This window comes from Lacerta agilis, chromosome 17 (assembly GCF_009819535.1).
Source record: "Lacerta agilis isolate rLacAgi1 chromosome 17, rLacAgi1.pri, whole genome shotgun sequence".
Classification (NCBI taxonomy): Eukaryota; Metazoa; Chordata; class Lepidosauria; order Squamata; family Lacertidae; genus Lacerta; species Lacerta agilis.
In genome coordinates this window covers 28,860,681-28,878,517 of record NC_046328.1, presented here as the reverse complement: position 1 = coordinate 28,878,517, position 17,837 = coordinate 28,860,681, and the positions used below count along the sequence as shown (strand labels likewise).

The 17,837-nt window shown below is 48.6% G+C and overlaps 1 protein-coding gene across 1 annotated transcript; it reads right to left on the bottom strand.

Moving 5' to 3' along the window:
• Positions 1–3,656: 3,656 nt before the first annotated feature.
• Positions 3,657–17,108, bottom strand: VEGFB (vascular endothelial growth factor B). The gene is made up of 7 exons (XM_033135889.1): positions 16,426–17,108; positions 12,142–12,196; positions 9,489–9,688; positions 7,755–7,831; positions 7,278–7,310; positions 5,114–5,239; positions 3,657–4,061 (listed from the first exon to the last, which is right to left on the bottom strand). The coding sequence occupies exons 1-7, from the start codon at positions 16,498–16,500 to the stop codon at positions 4,016–4,018; spliced, it is 612 nt and encodes a 203-aa protein (XP_032991780.1). The 5' UTR covers positions 16,501–17,108; the 3' UTR covers positions 3,657–4,015.
• Positions 17,109–17,837: the final 729 nt, after the last annotated feature.

Here is a 17,837-nt window from a genome sequence, read left to right as displayed (position 1 = left end):
GAAAACCCACCTGCCAATCACCTTACATCAATGTAACATCAGATGATTGGCATGTGGGCAGTCCCACCTACCTGTTAAAAGTCAGCCTTCTGGGGAGGGGGGGTGGATCATTCAGAGAGCTGTAGATATTTGTGAAGGGCTGGGGAACCTGCCTCCTTCAACATATTGCTGGACTACAATTCCCATCATTCCTGGCCATGCTGGCTGAGTCGTGAGTCCAGCAACATTTGGAGTGCCCGCATGTAATTATCTGAATGGCAGGGCTTTGTGCAGTGATATGCGTACAAAGGAATAAATGACAAGCCTTCCCCTGAGCACATGAGAAGTGCATAAGCAAACAGAGTTTCTAGGATTCAAAGGTTTCCAGGTTGAAGAACCTGCGGCTTCCGCAAATGGGAAGCCTTTGGAGTCCTCGCACGTCCCCGTTTAGGATCAAGCTGCTTGTTGTTACGGAGCCAGCTCCTTATTCTTCTAGTCATGTGAAACTCACACAGCCAGGATCCCCCCCCCACCCGACACACACACACACTGACACACACAGCCAGCGTGGCCTGGGGAATCCATGCGGAAAAGCACGTCTCTGCCTGGCAGTGCCAACGCTGGGCATGGCTGGGCCCATTCAGCCATCCTGGGAAAGAAAGGAGCGAGGGACTCAGTCATTCACGGGCCCTGAAAAGAGGAGTCGGAGTTCCACAGGGCTGGGGAGGGCCAGAGGGAGCGCTCTGTGCTAACAAGGGCAGCCCAACTGGAGCTGCAGGAAAAGCCCTGCACTGGCCAAAATACCTTGCCAATTTATAAACAGCTAGCCATTAGCCAACCTAGCAGTTCGAAAGCACGTCAAAGTGCAAGTAGATAATTAGGTACCGCTCCGGTGGGAAGGTAAACAGCGTTTCCGTGCGCTGCTCTGGTTTGCCAGAAGCGGCTTAGTCATGCTGGCCACATGACCCAGAAGCTGTCTGCGGACAAAGCCAGCTCCCTCAGCCAGTAAAGCGAGATGAGCGCCGCAACACCAGAGTATTTCGCGACTGGACCTAACGGTCAGGGGTACCTTTACCTTTACCCATTAGCCATAATAGCTAAGTGGGAACAGTGGAGCAGCAAGTAGACATGGAGCCAAATGGAGCCTCCACAAGCAGAGGCAGACTGCTCCATACCAGATGCTGGCAGTGGGAGGGCGGCACAACAGGAGGAGATGGCTATTGCCTCCATGCCATGCTTTGTTGGCTTCCCAGGGGCATCTGGCTGCTGACCACTGATGGGAGCAGGATGCTGGGGCAGGTAGAGGGTAGACTCTGGGTTTTTACATCTCTGTGGCCTGGCAGAAGACTTGCTTGTCTCCTCCAGAAATGCAAAGAATGCCCTTCTCAGAATGAGGCAGCCTCCTCTAGCGTATAACAGGGATCCCTTGTGGATACTTTCTCATCCATTCATAGCACCGCCACCCGCTTTTTTCCCTTTTGCAAAACCTTTGGCAGAAAGGCTGGTTCTGTGTATTCAGCAGCAACTGGGGCTAAATATGTTTCACTGAAATATTCCACCAGCACTCCTTTACCCCGTCTGCATTTCCTTCCTCTACCCTGAGGCAATTTCTAATTTGTAAGCTTGCCCCCTTTTACTCTGTCACACACCATTGAGATCTATAATATGTGTGGAACCTTTGGCTCTCCAAATGTTGGTGAATTATAAATCCCCTGGCCCCTGCCCATGCTTGTTGGAGCTGATGGGAGTTGTAGTTCATCAACATCTGGAGGGCCAAAGGTTCTCCACATCTGCTGTAGATGAACCTCTATTAAGGTTTTAATGCCACAGTGAACATGCACGCGCCCGGGATGTTTTCCACTGTGGGCTAATAGCAACTTGGCGGGGTGGGGGGGAGTGGGAAGGGTTTTGATTCAGGAAATGGCACAGGAGAAAGGGTGAAATACAAATTTCCTCATTTCCTTGAGGTTTTCCAGCCAAGCTGGCCACAAGTAGTACCTGTAATTAAGAACGCGCACCCGCGTTTGATTATTTCCTCCTCCCTCCCCACCCATTTTCCTTTTGTGCTATGTCTTTTTAGAATGTAAGCCTGAGAGCAGCCATAAATGTCCCATTTACAGTTACCTATATGCTGCTCTAGAAGTCTTTATTTGGCTGAATAGCAAAATAAAAATTATTTAAATAAATACATAAAATAAAACAAAGCCTATCTTCCCTGAGCAGCATTGCCCTGGCCAAAATTAGAGTCCCATTAGGTAAATTAGGAAAAATATATATATGGGAAGTCTGCTCACAAATATCCTGGCAAATAGGAATTATTCCTTATTCCTCCAAACGTCTTGCTTTCATTAACTCCAGATTCGACATTTGAATTGACCGCTCCTAGGGGCAGGGGAATTACCTAACATCTGCTCTAACCTGTGAAGCATCATATATATTGCCAGCCTGTTGTTAAGTTGAAGCTGCAACAAGATGCTGCAGCGCAGCAAGGTGTTGTTTGAGAATCCAGCTAGCTGTGCCCTATTCCAGAACATTCCATTCCATATGCACCTAATAGTCAACCGCCTTTCTGTAGCCATTGAGGATGCTCAGTCCTTATTGGAGTGTTTTTGGGGTTTCCCCCCTGCCTTAGGATTATTTTCCTAAATCTTTTGTGTGTGTGCGTGTGCAAGGGGGAAATAGCTGCTCTGTTTGGTGTTTGTGTGTGTCAGTACATACATTCATTTGTTTGAGTGAGCAGGCTTATCAACGGTCACTCATTAGCTGAAGTGCCCTGGGCTTCATAAACATTTAAGTAAAGCCAAATTTCCCAAGATGTTTAACCCTGGGCTGGAAGCTATTATGAACGGTAACACTTTCACTGTAAAATCCAAAATACCTTTGAAAATACAGCTGAACTCACTCCACTCGTTGTCTCCTTCTCCACACCCCGTCCTAATCTAAATTTAGGAGCATAGCAATCTGCCTTCTACTGAGTCAGACCATTGGCCCATCCACCTCAGTATTGTTAACTCTGACTGGCAGCTGCCCTCTGAGGTTTCAGGCAGGGAGTGTCTCCTAGCCCTTCCTGGAGACGCAATTTGTTTATTTCACCATGAGGGACTGAGCCTGGCACGTTCTGTTTGAAATTTAGATGCTCCATCACTGAGCTACCATGAGGCTTGTCCTTTGCCGCTGTGACTTTGTCAAGCAGGGTTGCAAACGTGGCACCCTTGGGTGCACAGGTAACCCACAGAAGCCTTTCCTGGCTCCCACAGGGTCCGCTGCTGAAATCAGGCTAGCTCATAAACTAGACGGCAGTCTGTGCTTGATCTGCAGTGTGTGTGTGTGTGTGTGTGTGTGTGTTGCCCACATCAGCTTCTCTGGTTTGTAAATGTGCCCACTAAGATGGGCGAACCCCACACAAACTACCCATGATGAAGAACGGCATTGTAAGATGGCGTTTTAGAAGGCACGCAAGGCAGAGAGGTCGCGGCTCCCAGGAGCTGTGTCTTAGTGGCAGATCTTTATATTAAGAGTAATATTCCCTCTCATAACCTCTCATAAAATCTTCTCCTTCGGCCTGGAAGAGGGTGGGATGCCGGAAGCTTCCCCAGCGCACCGCAAAACTTGGGAAGAAAGCGAGGGAGGGGCGGGTGGGAAAAGAAAATAAAGCTCCCTCGGAGGAGAGGCAGTTATAAATTAGAAGCAGCCCAGGGGAGGCCCAGGACAAACAGACGACCAGTTTGGCGGTTGCTGCTTTTAAATATGAGTGGGACCAATCTCAGTGTCTTGACGCTGAGGAGATGCTCCTTCAGTCTGCCTTCCATGGGAGTGTGGTACAGCTCTTGCGTGTGGTACAGCCTCCTTCTGCTGTAAAGAGAGGTAATCCGGCACGGTGTTGCGGTGGTAGGTAAAGAAGACTGCTTCTCCTCCCCCAGCGACCATTGGACGTCTCCTCGGCAAGTCCCGTGCTTCATTCCCACCAGAGAAAAGTCATCCCCGACCGAGAAAGGTCCAAGATCCAAACTCCTCCAAGTCCTGGCTTCCCGTGCAGCTACGCTTTTGCTTTCCTGTTGGATCGCCTGCGGTGTTTCACACACCTGCAGCAAGAATAACACACACCCCCATTAAAAAAATGATCTCAGGTTCCTTTATACCTGTGGGGACTGGCTCCCATTGGGGTTGGCAGGGTGGAGGCAGGGAGCCCAGTGATAGGTGGGAGCAGAGGCAATGACAGGCAGATCCACTCCCTGATTGGTTGTAAGGAAGAAGGCAGGCAGGCATTGACTGAGGGCAGACTGAGGGTGGTGGGGAGGGACCCCCTTTGCCCAAACCGAGTAACCATCTCTGCTTGCGTCCCTTCAAGGGGCCACAGGAGGTAGAAATGTTTTCTGGGGTGCATTCAGAAAACTAGCCCCACCCCCTCCGTCTGGCACCTGCATTCCGAAAAGGGCGACTTTCATAATGGGGAACCAAAGTTTGAAAACTTGAAGCCATTGGTTTGAGTCCTACCCCCCAGAGCAGGAGAAAACTTGCTTGTTCCACACGGAAGATGTAGCCAGCATGTTTTCTCCTGCTCTTGAGGCTAGGACTCGAACCAATGGCTTCAAGTTACAAGAAAGGAGAGTCTGGCTAAACATCAGGAAACACGTTCTGACGGCAAGAGCTGTTTGACAAGTGGAATAGTCTCTCTCGGTAGGTTGTGGACTTTTCCCTTCATTGGAAGTTTTAAAGCAGAGGTTGTTTCATGGACACTTTAGTAGAGATGTCTGCATTGCAGGGCGTTGGACGAGGTGACCCTTGGGGTCCCTTCAAACTCTATGATTCTATGAAATGAAATAAGCCAAGCTGTTGGCTTAGATCCACATGCCTTAAGAGGTAAAGTTTCCCATAATGCCCTGGGAGTTGTGGGCGATTTAAATGGTGGCCCTCAGCCATCGATCTGATGTCGTTGCTATTGGCTGGAGCTGCTGCCAGTGAAAGCCCGCCAGGGCCCACCAAAAGATGGGGGGGGCACTAGAGTGCACTTGGCTCAAGACTCCCTCAGGCCCAATAGTATCTGGAAGGTACTACATTAGTGGTCCCTGGCCTGAAAGCCCACCATTAGGGGGATGTTCAGGATTGGGGGGGGGGGTAGGGAGGCGAACCCCACCTGCAAGTGGCCTTGTTGAGTTCCCAGCCACGCTGCTGACAGCGGACGGAATCACGCCTGCATACGCATTCACATGTCAATGGGTTGACCCGCTTCTTCCTGTCCGGACAGGGTGCGCAGGACGGGCTGTTGGGAGAGGAGAATCCCAGATGAAGCAACATCTTGGAGGGGTGCCTTCCAAACGTGTGAGGTTACAAGCTCACCCCACAATTCCCCTCTTTTTAATTGTTTTCAGACAACGTCCCTCCTGTGCCTTTTAGCATATGGAGGCTATATGTCCCCTTTTTACAAAGGACATTCCTCGATTTTGGAGTTTTGGGGCTACTTTGGGTTGCAATATTATTGGATTAAAAAACAACAACAAGTTTACCTATTGGTGAGCTTTGTGCTCATTTAAATTTTGATGTACGTTACATAAACCGTTGATTGTTCTTTTTATTTTCTTTCACTATTGGTATTATTATGTATTCTCACTGTACTACCTTGTCAACTAAGCAGTGTTAAGAGGTATATATAGAAATTAATCGTATGCATTAAGCAGGATATAAATGAATTACAGTACTGTTATGGCTAATACAGTATTTGGATTGCTTTTATGCAAACTGCTTTGAACAGAGATGTATTTGCGGAAAATGTGGTCGATAAATAAACTGAATATGACTAGAGTGAGTCCTCTGTTTCAAAGGTTATCTGCTTCAAGTACTTATGGCTCTGGGTTGTGTCCATTGTTTGTTAAGGGTGCTGAGAGTTGTCAGAAGACACCTATTCCTCTCACAGAACTACAATTCCCAGAATTCCCAGGGAAGAGGGGTTGATTGTTAAAGTATTCTGAGAACTGAAGGGAATAGGGTGGGTGGGTCTACTAACATCTCTTAGCACCCTTATCAAACTATAGCTTTCAGAATGTTAAAGTGGTGTAACACTGTTATAAATGTATACTGCAAATGGGGCCAAAATTCCACTCAGGGTTAACCCCCTGAAATTAACAATCCATTTCACTCATGCCCATTAATTTCAGGGGGGCTATGCTGGGTAGGACTAATATCCAGGGGCGCCCTGGGTATCACCACTGGGGGGGGGGTTGACAAAATGCTGGGCGGCACTCACGGTGGGGCCTGCAGCGCACCTGAGCCACGCGTCTCTCCGCCCTGCCCCAAATGGTCTGTCCGCTGCCTCCCCCTCAGCTGTAGGGTAGCTGAGTGGGAGGAGGCAGGCAGACTCCTTGGAGGCCCCATGGAGCATCCTGCCCCGGCTTGCCCTGCCCCGCGGGCGGCTGCTGGCCCCATCCTTCGGCACAGGGCACACGCTCCACCTCCACCCCAGGCGCCCGATCAGCTTGCTCCGCCACTGCTAATATTGGATGCGACCCAAAGAACCATAAGATGTATTGTAATGCAGGGAGTTGGACTAGATCACCCTAGATGACCCTTGCAACTCTAAAATTCTATGACTCTATTAATGCTCCCCCAACACCACCACCACCATCATTACAATATTATAATTATTAATTACACACCTTTTACCCTAAGTTCCAAGAGCAGGTAACAACAATTACAGCAATTAAAAATGTTAAAAACCAATTAAAAAACTACAACCACAGAAATAAGGTGGGTCGTAAAAATATACATCTCAAGTTTCAGAGTACAGTGGTACCTCCGGTTGTGGATGGGATCCGTTCTGGAGGTCCAGTCGGATCCCGAGGTTTCCCGAACCTGAGGACTGCTTCTGCACATGTGCAGACTGTGCAGCGAAACCAGGTAAAATACTTCCGGGTTTGCCATGCATGCATCCTGAAGTTTACATAACCAGAGGGTTACGTAAACGGAGATTCGACTGTAATGTTTGTACAGTGGTACCTCGGGTTACAGATGCTTCAGTTTACAGACTCCGCTAACCCAGAAATAGTACCTCGGGTTAAGAACTTTACCTCAGGTTGAGAACAGAAATCGCGTGGCGGCGGCAGCGGGAGGTCCCATTAGCTAAAGTGGTACCTCAGGTTAAGAACAGTTTCAGGTTAATAACGGACCTCCAGAACGAATTAAGTTCTTAACCTGAGGTAAAACTATATATTGGTACAGGGGACTTGAGGGGAATTAAAACCTATACATACACACAAACAAACAAACAAACAACAGAGGCCTATAAGAGGGAGAATTTTTTTTACCTGTGCGTGGGCAATCTATAAACTTCCTTTGGTCTGAAAAGCAGAAGAATAAGGTTAGTATTTGGTGCTTGTTTGGCATTGATGGCTCCCAGCACTACCTAATCATTGCTCTTCCACTGCAAGCGGAATTATAACTGGCTTAAGAACATAATAAGAATCTGGCTGCTGGATCAGGCCAAAGGCCCATCTAGACCAGCATCCTGTTCTCACAGAAACTTATGGGGAGCCCACAAGCAGGACCTAAACACAGGAGCGATCTCCCCTCCTGAGGCTCTCTGGCACTGGCATTCGGGATCATACAGCTTCTGAAAGTGGAGGGTGAACCTAGCCATCCTGGCTAATAGCCACTGGTTAGTACCCTTCTCCTCCATGAATTTGTCTAATTCTCCTTTGAAGCCATCCAGCTTGGTGGCTATCGTGGAATGGTCCCAATCACCCGTCTCTTCTTCAGCATCCCCCCACCCTTCTGACTCTCACCTGCATTCACAGGTAGCGTGCTCCTCAAAAGTCAGCTGCTGCAAGTGGCTGTGTTGGAACTTGCTCAGCAACAACACCTGGAGAAAAGGAGAAGGGAAGGAAAAAGGAGACTCACAGCTGTCCATGGAGGCACAGGTCAATACTGTGTCCAGGGTGGCTGTCTACCAGCTCCATCTGGTATGCAGGCTGAGACCCTACCTGCCCGCAGACTGTCTCGCCAGAATGGTGCATGCTCTGGTTATCTCCTGCTTGGACTACTGCAATGCGCTCTATGTGGGGCTACCTTTGAAGGTGACCCGGAAACTGCAATTAATCCAGAATGCGGCAGCTAGACTGGTGACTGGGAGTGGCCACCGGGACCATATAACACCGGTCCTGAGAGAGCTACATTAGCTCCCAGTACGTTTCCGAGCACAATTCAAAGTGTTGGTGCTGACCTTTAAAGCCCTAAACGGCCTCGGTCCAGTATACCTGAAGGAGCGTCTCCGCCCCCATCGTTCAGTCCAGACACTGAGGTCCAGCACCAAGGGCCTTCTGGCGGTTCCCTCACGGCGAAAAGCAAAGCTACAGGGAACCAGGCAGAGGGCCTTCTTGGTAGTGGCGCCCGCCCTGTGGAACACCCTCCCATCAGAGGTCAAAGAGATAAATAACTATCTGACATTCAGAAAATACCTGAAGGCAGCCCTGTTTAGGGAAGTTTTTAACCTGTGATATTTTAATGTATTTTAATATCTGTTGGAGGCCACCCAGAGTGGTTGGGGGACCCAGCCAGATGGGCGGGGTACAAATAATAAATTATTATTATTATTATTATTATTATCCTCACTCTGCAAAATGCAGACTTTAGGGGTCTAAAAAAAGGAGCTCCCACCTTATAAAATAAAAATAATCAAGTACAGTAGCTGAATAACTAACTAAACAAAGGACAGTATATGTGTATGTAACTTGTTAAGATACTTTTACTCACCTTGCAGAGCTACAATTTCCAGGGCTCTCTGTGGAGAGGGATTGGTTGTTAAACCACTCTGGGAACTGTAACTCTGCAAGTGGAATTGGGGTTTTCTAGCAACCCTCGGCCCCCTTAACAAAGAATTCTTTGGGAGGAAGCTGTGACTGTTTAAAGTGATATCACAGTGCTTTCCGTGTGTGTGGTATGAATGCGGCCAATATGTCTAAAAATATTGTGAAGCTTTTTTTTTTTTTTTTTTTTTTAAATGATATTGAGAACAAACCAGAGCAAATATTCTGGAAAACAAAAAAATACCAGATTTTGTGGCTGTGGTTCACTTATTTACTTTTTCATTTCTGCGGGTGGGGGCAAGTTAACCTCACATGTAACCAAGAACTGGCCTATCAACTTTGCAGGATCCTTCCCTCTTCTTGAAGGGTGCTGGGTGTCCTGGAAATATCCTGAGCCGTGAAGGCTAGCTTTTTAGTGTGAAAGGGGGCACAGTGCCCACCCACCTCAGTCTGCCCCCACCAAGAATATAAGCAGAGCTTTGCTGGATCAGGCCTGTGGCCCATCGCTTTTCCCACAGTGGCCAACCAGATGTCTCTGAGAAACCCACAACAGCTGTCTCTGAGGGCAACTCTCCCCACAAGAATTTGGAGGCATCCTGCCTCCAGAGGGAGAACATAGCTGTTGGCTGCCAACACCACCAATCTGGAGGGCAAAAGGTTCCCTGTCCTGGCCTTCCTGAAAGGATTCCCCCCATTCTTGCCCAAGTTCATTACCTCCATGGCCACTGTATACGTCCGGGACGGCATACACTGTGCCGATTCATCAGCGCAGCAGCCGACACAGCGCTTTAGAGACACGCAGGAGGGCACAATGAGGTGGCTGATGACTAAGTCCGGGTACTCCTTGTCCAGAGATACCATTGTCTCCTTGGCCTGGCAGGCGCTGCGGCTGAACACCTCCAGGAACCTCACCACTAGAAGGAGAAGAAGAAGAAGAAGAAGAAGAAGAAGAAGAAGAAGAAGAAGAAGAAGAAGAAGAAGAAGAAGAAGAAGAAGTTAAAAGCTTTGTCAGAGGGCTATCTCTGAGGAGGGATGGAGGAGAAGGTATCAATTTCAAACAGATTTAAACACTTTATTTGGTGTCAATCAAATACGTCAATCTCAGTTTCTCATTTTTCCTGGCTTAAATTTAGTTCTCATTTGCGATTGGGTGCTGTTCTTTGTTTTTAAAGTGCTCGTCAATTTTTGCAAGTGTTAGTGTGCATTTATCCCAATATATACATAAGAATAGCCTGCTGGATCAGGCCAGGGGCTCATCTAGTCCAGCATCCTGTTCTCGCAGCAGCCAACCAGATGTCCCGTGAGGAACCCACCACATGCAAGATTCAGGCACAATAACTCTCTTGTGTTTTCCAGCAATGGGGAAATCAGGAGCTTTACTGCCTCCAGCTGTGAGGGCTGAGCATAATCATCATGGCTAGGAGGCACAGATAGCCCTATCCCCCATGAATTTGTCCAATCCTCTTTCAAAGCCATGTAGATTGGTGGCTGTCACTGCCTCCAGTGGGAGGGAGTTCCAAAGCTTAACTGTGTGCTGAGTGAGTAAGTACTTTTTTTTTTAGCTGTCCTGATTCCCCCAACATTCAGCTTCATTGGATATCCATGAGTTCTAGCGTTATAAGAGAGGGAGAAAAAATTCTCTCTCTATATATATATATACATTCTACACACCATGCATAATTCTATAAACTTCTTTCCAGTAGCACCTTAGAGACCAACTGAGTTTGTTCTTGGTATGAGCTTTCGTGTGCATGCACACTTCTTCAGATACCTGAAGAAGTGTGCATGCACACGAAAGCTCATACCAAGAACAAACTCAGTTGGTCTCTAAGGTGCTACTGGAAAGAATTTTTGATTTTGTTTTGACTATGGCAGACCAACACGGCTACCCACCTGTAACTGGATCTATAAACTTCTGTCGTGTCACCTCTCGTTGAGATTTTTACTAAGCCAAAAAGTCCCAAGGCTAGAACCTTTCCTCACAGCAGTTGTCGCTCCATCCCCTTGACAATTTTAGGTTCAGCTTTCCGCAACCATTTCCAACTGTAAAGGGACCCCTGACCGTTAGGTCCAGTTGCGGACGACTCTGGGGTTGTGGCGCTCATCTTGCTTTATTGGCCAAGGAAGCCGGCATACAGCTTCCAGGTCATGTGGCCAGCATGACTAAACCGCTTCTGGCGAACCAGAGCAGCGCACGGAAACGCCGTTTACCTTCCCGCCGGAGCGGCACCTATTTATCTACTTGCACTTTGACATGCTTTCGAATTGCTAGGTTGGCAGTACGATATCCTTTTTGAGGTGAGGTAACATCTTGGTACTCAACTTTGTCTGACATGCACATCATTTGGCAAAGCAATTTCCCCTGACGTAATCCATTTCTGTCCATCGGTTACACAAATATATGCATTTTCAGACACTCTTTCTAGCAGCATATACATTTCCAGACACATTGGCTAGAGAATGGAATTGCAAAATTGGAGAATTTCTAAGGGCAGCTGTTTTGGTTCGTGTATCATTTCAGAATGTTTGAGTTTGTTAAGTTCAGGCTTTCAGTTGAAACTGAGCCGAATTTCTTCCCCACTCCCAGAGAGAACCCCTTGGAGTGTGGTACAAATGGAAGAAACAGCTAATAAAGCTCACACATAATTATCGATGGGCATGGTGCTGTAAACCATCAACAGGAATAAAAATAAACCAGAGCCCTGGTTAGGAAGTCTAAAAAATTGAGAGTGGTGCTAATGAGGCATGAGCTGTGAGCAAAGGGGGAGGCAGCAAGTTTATTGAGAATCGGACAGGAAGGGGACAGAAGGAGTCTTCTACTCCTCAACCACCATCCTTATCCGACAATAGTTAGGTTCAAGATCCTATCCTGCTAATTACAGTAGTTTCTTTCCCCATTCAGTGAGGGAAAATGTGTATATTAAGGAAAACTGCAAACAAACCTGGGCATGTTAGGAGAAATCCACCCTAAAATGCTGACAAATTTTCGTGGGGATATTTCTTTTTAATTGCAGACTGGTGTGGAAATGTAGAGAGCTGAACTTACAACTGGGGGGAAATGAAAAACCGAGAGAATCCGAAATGGACAGATTTAACCTACTCTTCCCTTTCATTTTATCGTCACAACAGTCCTGTGAGGTAGGGCCAGGCTGTGAAAGAGAGTCACCAACCCAAGATCAGGTCCTGCAGTGGGCTGCATTTGAACCCAGGTCTCCACATTCCTAGACAAACACATGGGAGCTCAATATCTGGGGCTCGAGGAAGATGTGTTTTGGGGTGGTTTTTCTAACAGTCCCTCTCTCTGTGTCCAGGAGTGATGTGCACCCCCACCCTCAAAACCACTGTCCTCAGACTCCGTAGCTCTTACCTTCTGTAACTGGCTCTACGACTGGTTCCATCTCATTAGCTGGATGCGGCAGAATCTGCAGACAGATCAGAAACAACAGCGGATCAGAAATAGGGAAGGCACTTTCAGGAGTCCGCTTCAAGCAATCTGGGCCACAGGGATCCATGCACTGGCAACCTCTGGGCTTGATCAGCGTCATGCACTCTGCATGGAGCCTGGTCCAGAGACTTTAGCTCCTGCAAAACACTCCCAAGAGAGTCTGTTGGTGGGGACAGACCATGGCCAGCACACAACTCTAGTGCTTAAAAACATGCGCTGTCCAGGAACATAGGAAGTTCCCTTTCACCGAGTCAGACCACAGGCCCATCTAGCTCAGGACTGTATATACTGAGTGGCAGCAGCCCTCCAGGGCTCCCTAATTATCTGCCCAGAAATCCAAAACTGCACAAGAGGCTGTTTGCTCTTCCTGCTCAGGTTCTGTTTGCCCTGGCTCGGCCTCTCTTGCACTGAACACATGCCCACATTTTGTTGGATGCCAGGACCAGACACCCACCCACCCCTTCCTTCTGAGCAGAGGAGAGGTGCAGATAGCTCTTTACGAGCAAGTATGGCAGTAGCTGATATAGCTGCCTCCCCCCCCAAAAAAAAAAAAGTTGTGGGGGACATGTCTTCACCATTTTATGGTTCCATCTCTCTCCCCTCCGCTGCCGCCCTGTTACGTGTAGCAGCTTTTTTGAGCTATGCCACACATACACACAAACACAGCAGCCATTTCGTGACCGGCGCTAATGGCACTTCCTCAGGATCCCAAATGTGCCTGCCCAAGAGGTAGATTGCATCTGAACATGGAGGTTCTGTTTACATGTCACGGCTGAACAACCACCTCCACAAATTTGTCCAGTCCTCCCTTTTAAGGCCGTCTAAGCTAGCAGCCACCACCGCATCCTGTGGAAGTGAGTTCCATAAGTGAATTACGTCATGTGGTGTGAAGGAGCAGCCCTCTGCCAACAAGAACATCATAAGAGCCCTGATGCTGGATGAGGAAAAAAGGCCGACGGAGACCAGCATCCTGTTCTCACAGAGGCCAACCATTGTCTATGAGAAGCCTGCAGGCAATGTTCCCCTTGTTTCTCCTCAGGATTTTCCTCAATCCCACTTGGTTCTCTAAGCCTTCCTTCCATGGCATCGTCATCAGTGCATCTCATGGTAGCAAATTCCAGAAGCAAGTCACACACATAGTGATCTCTCTCTCTCTCTCTCCACCCCACTGAAAGATCCCACAGGGGGGCAGAAGACATGAAGGCTGTAAATGTGCTATAGGAATTATAATCTGCAACTGTGTGTACTTACTATACATTGAAAGCACACCCAAAGCACATTCTTTCCCTCAAAGAATTCTGGGTGCTGTAGTTCACCCCTCGCAGAGTTGCAATTCCCAGCAACCCTTAACAAACTACAGCACCCATAATCCTTTGAGGGAAAGAATGAGTTTTAAAGGCATGCCGTTGTATACATAGCCTGGATCCCTGGACCAAATGGATTTTAAAATGGTTTTATTTAGAATATTTATATTGTCCGCTCATAGAGATGCCTGCCACTGAGCCAATTCCCAGTGTGTGCATAGTGGTGTAATGGGTTCGGGTGTTGGACTGGGACCTGGGATGCCAGGGGTTCAAATCCCCACTAGGCCATGAGTGGCCTTGGGACAGTCACGGCCTCTTAGCCTCACCTACCTCACAGGGTTGTTGTGAGAATTAAATGAGGAGGGGGAGAACCACATATGCCACCTTGAGCTCTTTGGAGGGGGAAAAACTTGGGATATAAACACCACAAATTATTATTATTATTATTATTATTATTATTATTATTATTATTATTATTATGCATACCACCATACACCCACAGATCTCAGGGCAGTTTACAGCACAAAACTACAATATAAAATAAATATATATATAATAAAAATAAGAACAAACCAATCCTAAAATCCTGCTAGCAGCAGGACCACTGAGAAGTGTACCATTGGTTGTATTCACACTGTATTTCCCAAAGAATCCTGGGAACTGTAGTGGGTTAAAGGTGCTTGGACCTGTAGCTCTATGAGGGTTCAACTACACTTCCCAGAATGGTGCTGGAGAGGGGCAGGCCCAGTGCCAGTGGGGCATTGGCTGAAGGCCCCAGGGGCCTGGAAAAGTCCCACAGCAGCTTGACCCGGCTGCCCCACCACCCACCACCCTCCCTGCCAGGCTCCTGGGTGCTTTTTGGGTGGCTGTGTTGCTTTTGAACAAGAGCAAAGCTCAGCTGCTGCCACCACCAGTGGCTGCCTGCTTTCTTACGTAGCTCAAAGTTCATGTCCACACCATACATAAAAAGCACACGTTTTCCCTCAGACAATCCTGGGAACTATAGTTTGTTAAGGGTTCTGGGAACTGTAGCTCTGTGAGGGGTAAACCTCAGTTTGGGGGGAAGCCATGTGCTTTAAATGTGTGGTGCGCTTTTACAGCAGTTCCACATAGGATGACAGCCTGATTGGTGGCTGCAAGCGTGTATCGTTAAATTACCCATATGGAGGGCAGAAAATGCAAGCGCCCAGAGAGCTGCACATGGGCCCATGCCAGGAAGGAAGGAAGGAAGGAAAGGGAATTTGTTTGTCAGAAGCCATGTGGCAAGAACCCGCAACTCTTGAATAGCTAACATCCAAGTGGCCAAGATTGTCTATCTGCAGACTGGTGTACGGTGACTCTGTTTCTAAGCTTTGACCCATGAAATGCCCGTCTCTGTGGCATGGGGGGGCAGTGGTTTGTAATGTTGCTGTAAGGATCCTTCCATGTGCGTTTGAAAATGCAATACAGGTGTTATCTAATTCGTAACCTTTATTATTATTTACTGTTATTTTGTAAATCCTGCCTTTAAAAGTGCCATGCAAATTATGAATAAGGTCCAGGGTGGGTTATTGCTGGTTTGTTTGTTTGTTTGTTTATTTGTTTGTTTTTGTTTTTTTAAGAAAAAGCTAACAGTGCAATCCTAAAAAACTTTACTCAGAAGTGAGTCCCACTGAGCTTACTGTTACTCCAAGGTAAGTGTTGCATAGGACTGCAGCCGAAATCCTAATATTCTCTCTGGCTATCATTTAAACACTGCTGGGGGGAAATCTTTTGGGGATTTTTACCTCTGTGACTGGCTAATGTGAAAGGATTGTTTATGTGTCCCAAGGTTTAGCTCCATGATCTGTTTTTGATTTTTAATAACTAAGGCTGAATCTTGGAAACCCCCGTGAAGCAAATAGACTCTGAGCATTTGTCCCTCTTTATCGCCTTCCCTCCCCAAACCACAGTTAACACAAGATGTGTGGTAAAGGACACGAAGGGGCCCCTAATCTCTGGCAAGCAAAGTCCTTACATAGACCCACTTGCTGTCTCTTTCACAGCTGTGACCCTGAAGGGAATGCTCACTGGCTGCATGTCAACCATGCATTTAAAGCATATTCTCCCCACCTCCCGCAAATATCTATCTATCTATCTATCTATCTATCTATCTATCTATCTATCTATCTATCTACAGTCTCTCTCTCTCTCTCTCTCTCTCTCTCTCTCTCTCTCTCTCTCTCCTGTTGTTTAAGGGTACTGGGAATTGTAACTCTACAAGGGGTAAACTACAGTTCCCAGAGGGTTTTTTTGGGGGGGGCACACTTGAATTTGTACACAGTTCGAGTGGGGCACCCAAAGCAGAGCTCCAGGATTTGAGTGAAATGGGGAAAAGTGTGTGTGGGGGGGAAGAGATGCCAAAAAACTTAACAGTCCAACCAGCACCACAGCTTTGACAATCAATGCATAATCGATCACATGACACAGTGCACACACGCTATTTGAATGGCAATGCCCATCAACTGGGGGGCACCCCCCTCAAATATTTTATTGGGGGGGAAGGGACCTTGGCCCCTAGTAGTTGGCTCCTATGTCCTATATACCATCTGGGCACACCAGTTTCGGCTATGAACTTCTCCCCCCCCCCTTCAGTAAAAGCCTCGTCGCCCCTGCCTCCAGTCATCTCACCCCCCTCTGTCTTTCTCCGCATTGGATGCCCATCTGAAACCCACCCAGCCTTCTCTGCCAGCAGCCCCCATTAGTGCCAGCTCGCTACCCCATGCATTTGGGGAATTATTATTTTTTTAAAAAAAAACAACCCCAAACTTGTTTGCCATCCCTCTCTCCTCTCACCCCGCTTCTTGCTCAATGCCAGGGGCTTTTGGGTGCCAACTCCCAGCCACCCTCTGCGTGCGCCCCCCAACGTCCTGTGCCCACCTACCGTCGTGGCGGCGCAGTAGTGCAGCTGCAAGGTGGTAGCCAAGAGGAGCTGAAGGGCACCGCAGGGGGCGTTCATGGTGGTGCCAAGGCTGCCGCTGCCGCTGCTCCTGCCGGGCAAGGGGGCACACGCGCCCGCCTCGGGCTCCTCTTGGAGACTTTTCTTCAAAGTTTGCTGGCTCGGCGGCAGCTTCTGGGTTTGCTCTCCAGTCGATTGGGGAAGGAGGTCGTCCAGGATCGCCCCCCCCCTCCTCCAGGATTTGCCACTCAGACAAAATGCCCAGCCGACGGGCAGCCGCCACTCAGGAACTGGGCATTGCCCCTGCACCTGGGCATGGCTCAGATCAGCCTGGTGCCCGGCGCAGCCGCTCGCTTCTCTCTCGGTGCCATCCTACTCCCAGCACCTGGGCGCAAGGAGAACCAGAGGTGGGTACAGGTGCATCTCCGCAGCTGCTGCCAACGCCGCTGCCCAGGGAGGAGGTGGCGACGGTGGTGTCTTCGTGCCAGGCGGCCGCAGAAGTAACTGGGCTCCAAGTCGAGGGGGGGGGGAGAGAGCGCGAGGGAGACAGAAGCTGCTGGCACAGCGAGGAGAGGGAAGGAGGCAAGCGAGCTCTCATGTGACTGTTCAATCCCACCCTGAGGGAGGGAGGGAGAGAGGCTGAGCCTGGCTGCTGGCGCAGGTCAGAGAAAGAGAGACGGGTGGGGGGGATATGCACCCCCTATCCCAAGAACAACCTTGAACCAAACAGGTCAAGGAGGGTCTGCTTCACCCAGCATCCTGCACCCCATCACACCTTAAAGCAGCCACAGCTGGATGCTCTGGAGAGGTTTCCTCTAGAATTGGTGAGTGCAGCAGGCTGCTTGATACGGATGACCCTTCGGGTCCCTTCAAACTCTACAATGTCAGATGGTCAGGCTACAATGTCAGATGGTCAGGAAAGCTTATATTGGGCCATCCACACTGCCCTTTTGCTCTGTTGTTTTGCGAGGCTCCCCCAGGGTTAGCGCACTATTGCTATTCAGAGGGGCGCTCTTGCGCAACGAAAGCAGGACAAAGCAACAGCAGCCCTGGAATATTTGTGGTATGAAAAGTTGCAGAATTTCAGCTGGAAGTTACGAGGCTTGCACTGATTGGAAGCGACGCAGTCTGTCCCAAAACCTTTGCAGCCGGTGAACAACAAGATTGAAAGCGGGATTGTGTATAATCGCCACCAAACCATCATGAACACAAATAATCACGTATGGAAGCTCACAACCAGGAATGGAGGTGGCACTGCCATCCCTTGTTGTTTGTCCACCCAGCAGTTTGGCATTCAAAGGTAGACTACCTCCGGAGTTGGAGGTTCCATCAGGCGCTCTGCTGGGCTAAAAGTTGGCAGGGTAGATTTCTCATACGCTCCTCCTCGTCCTTGGGAA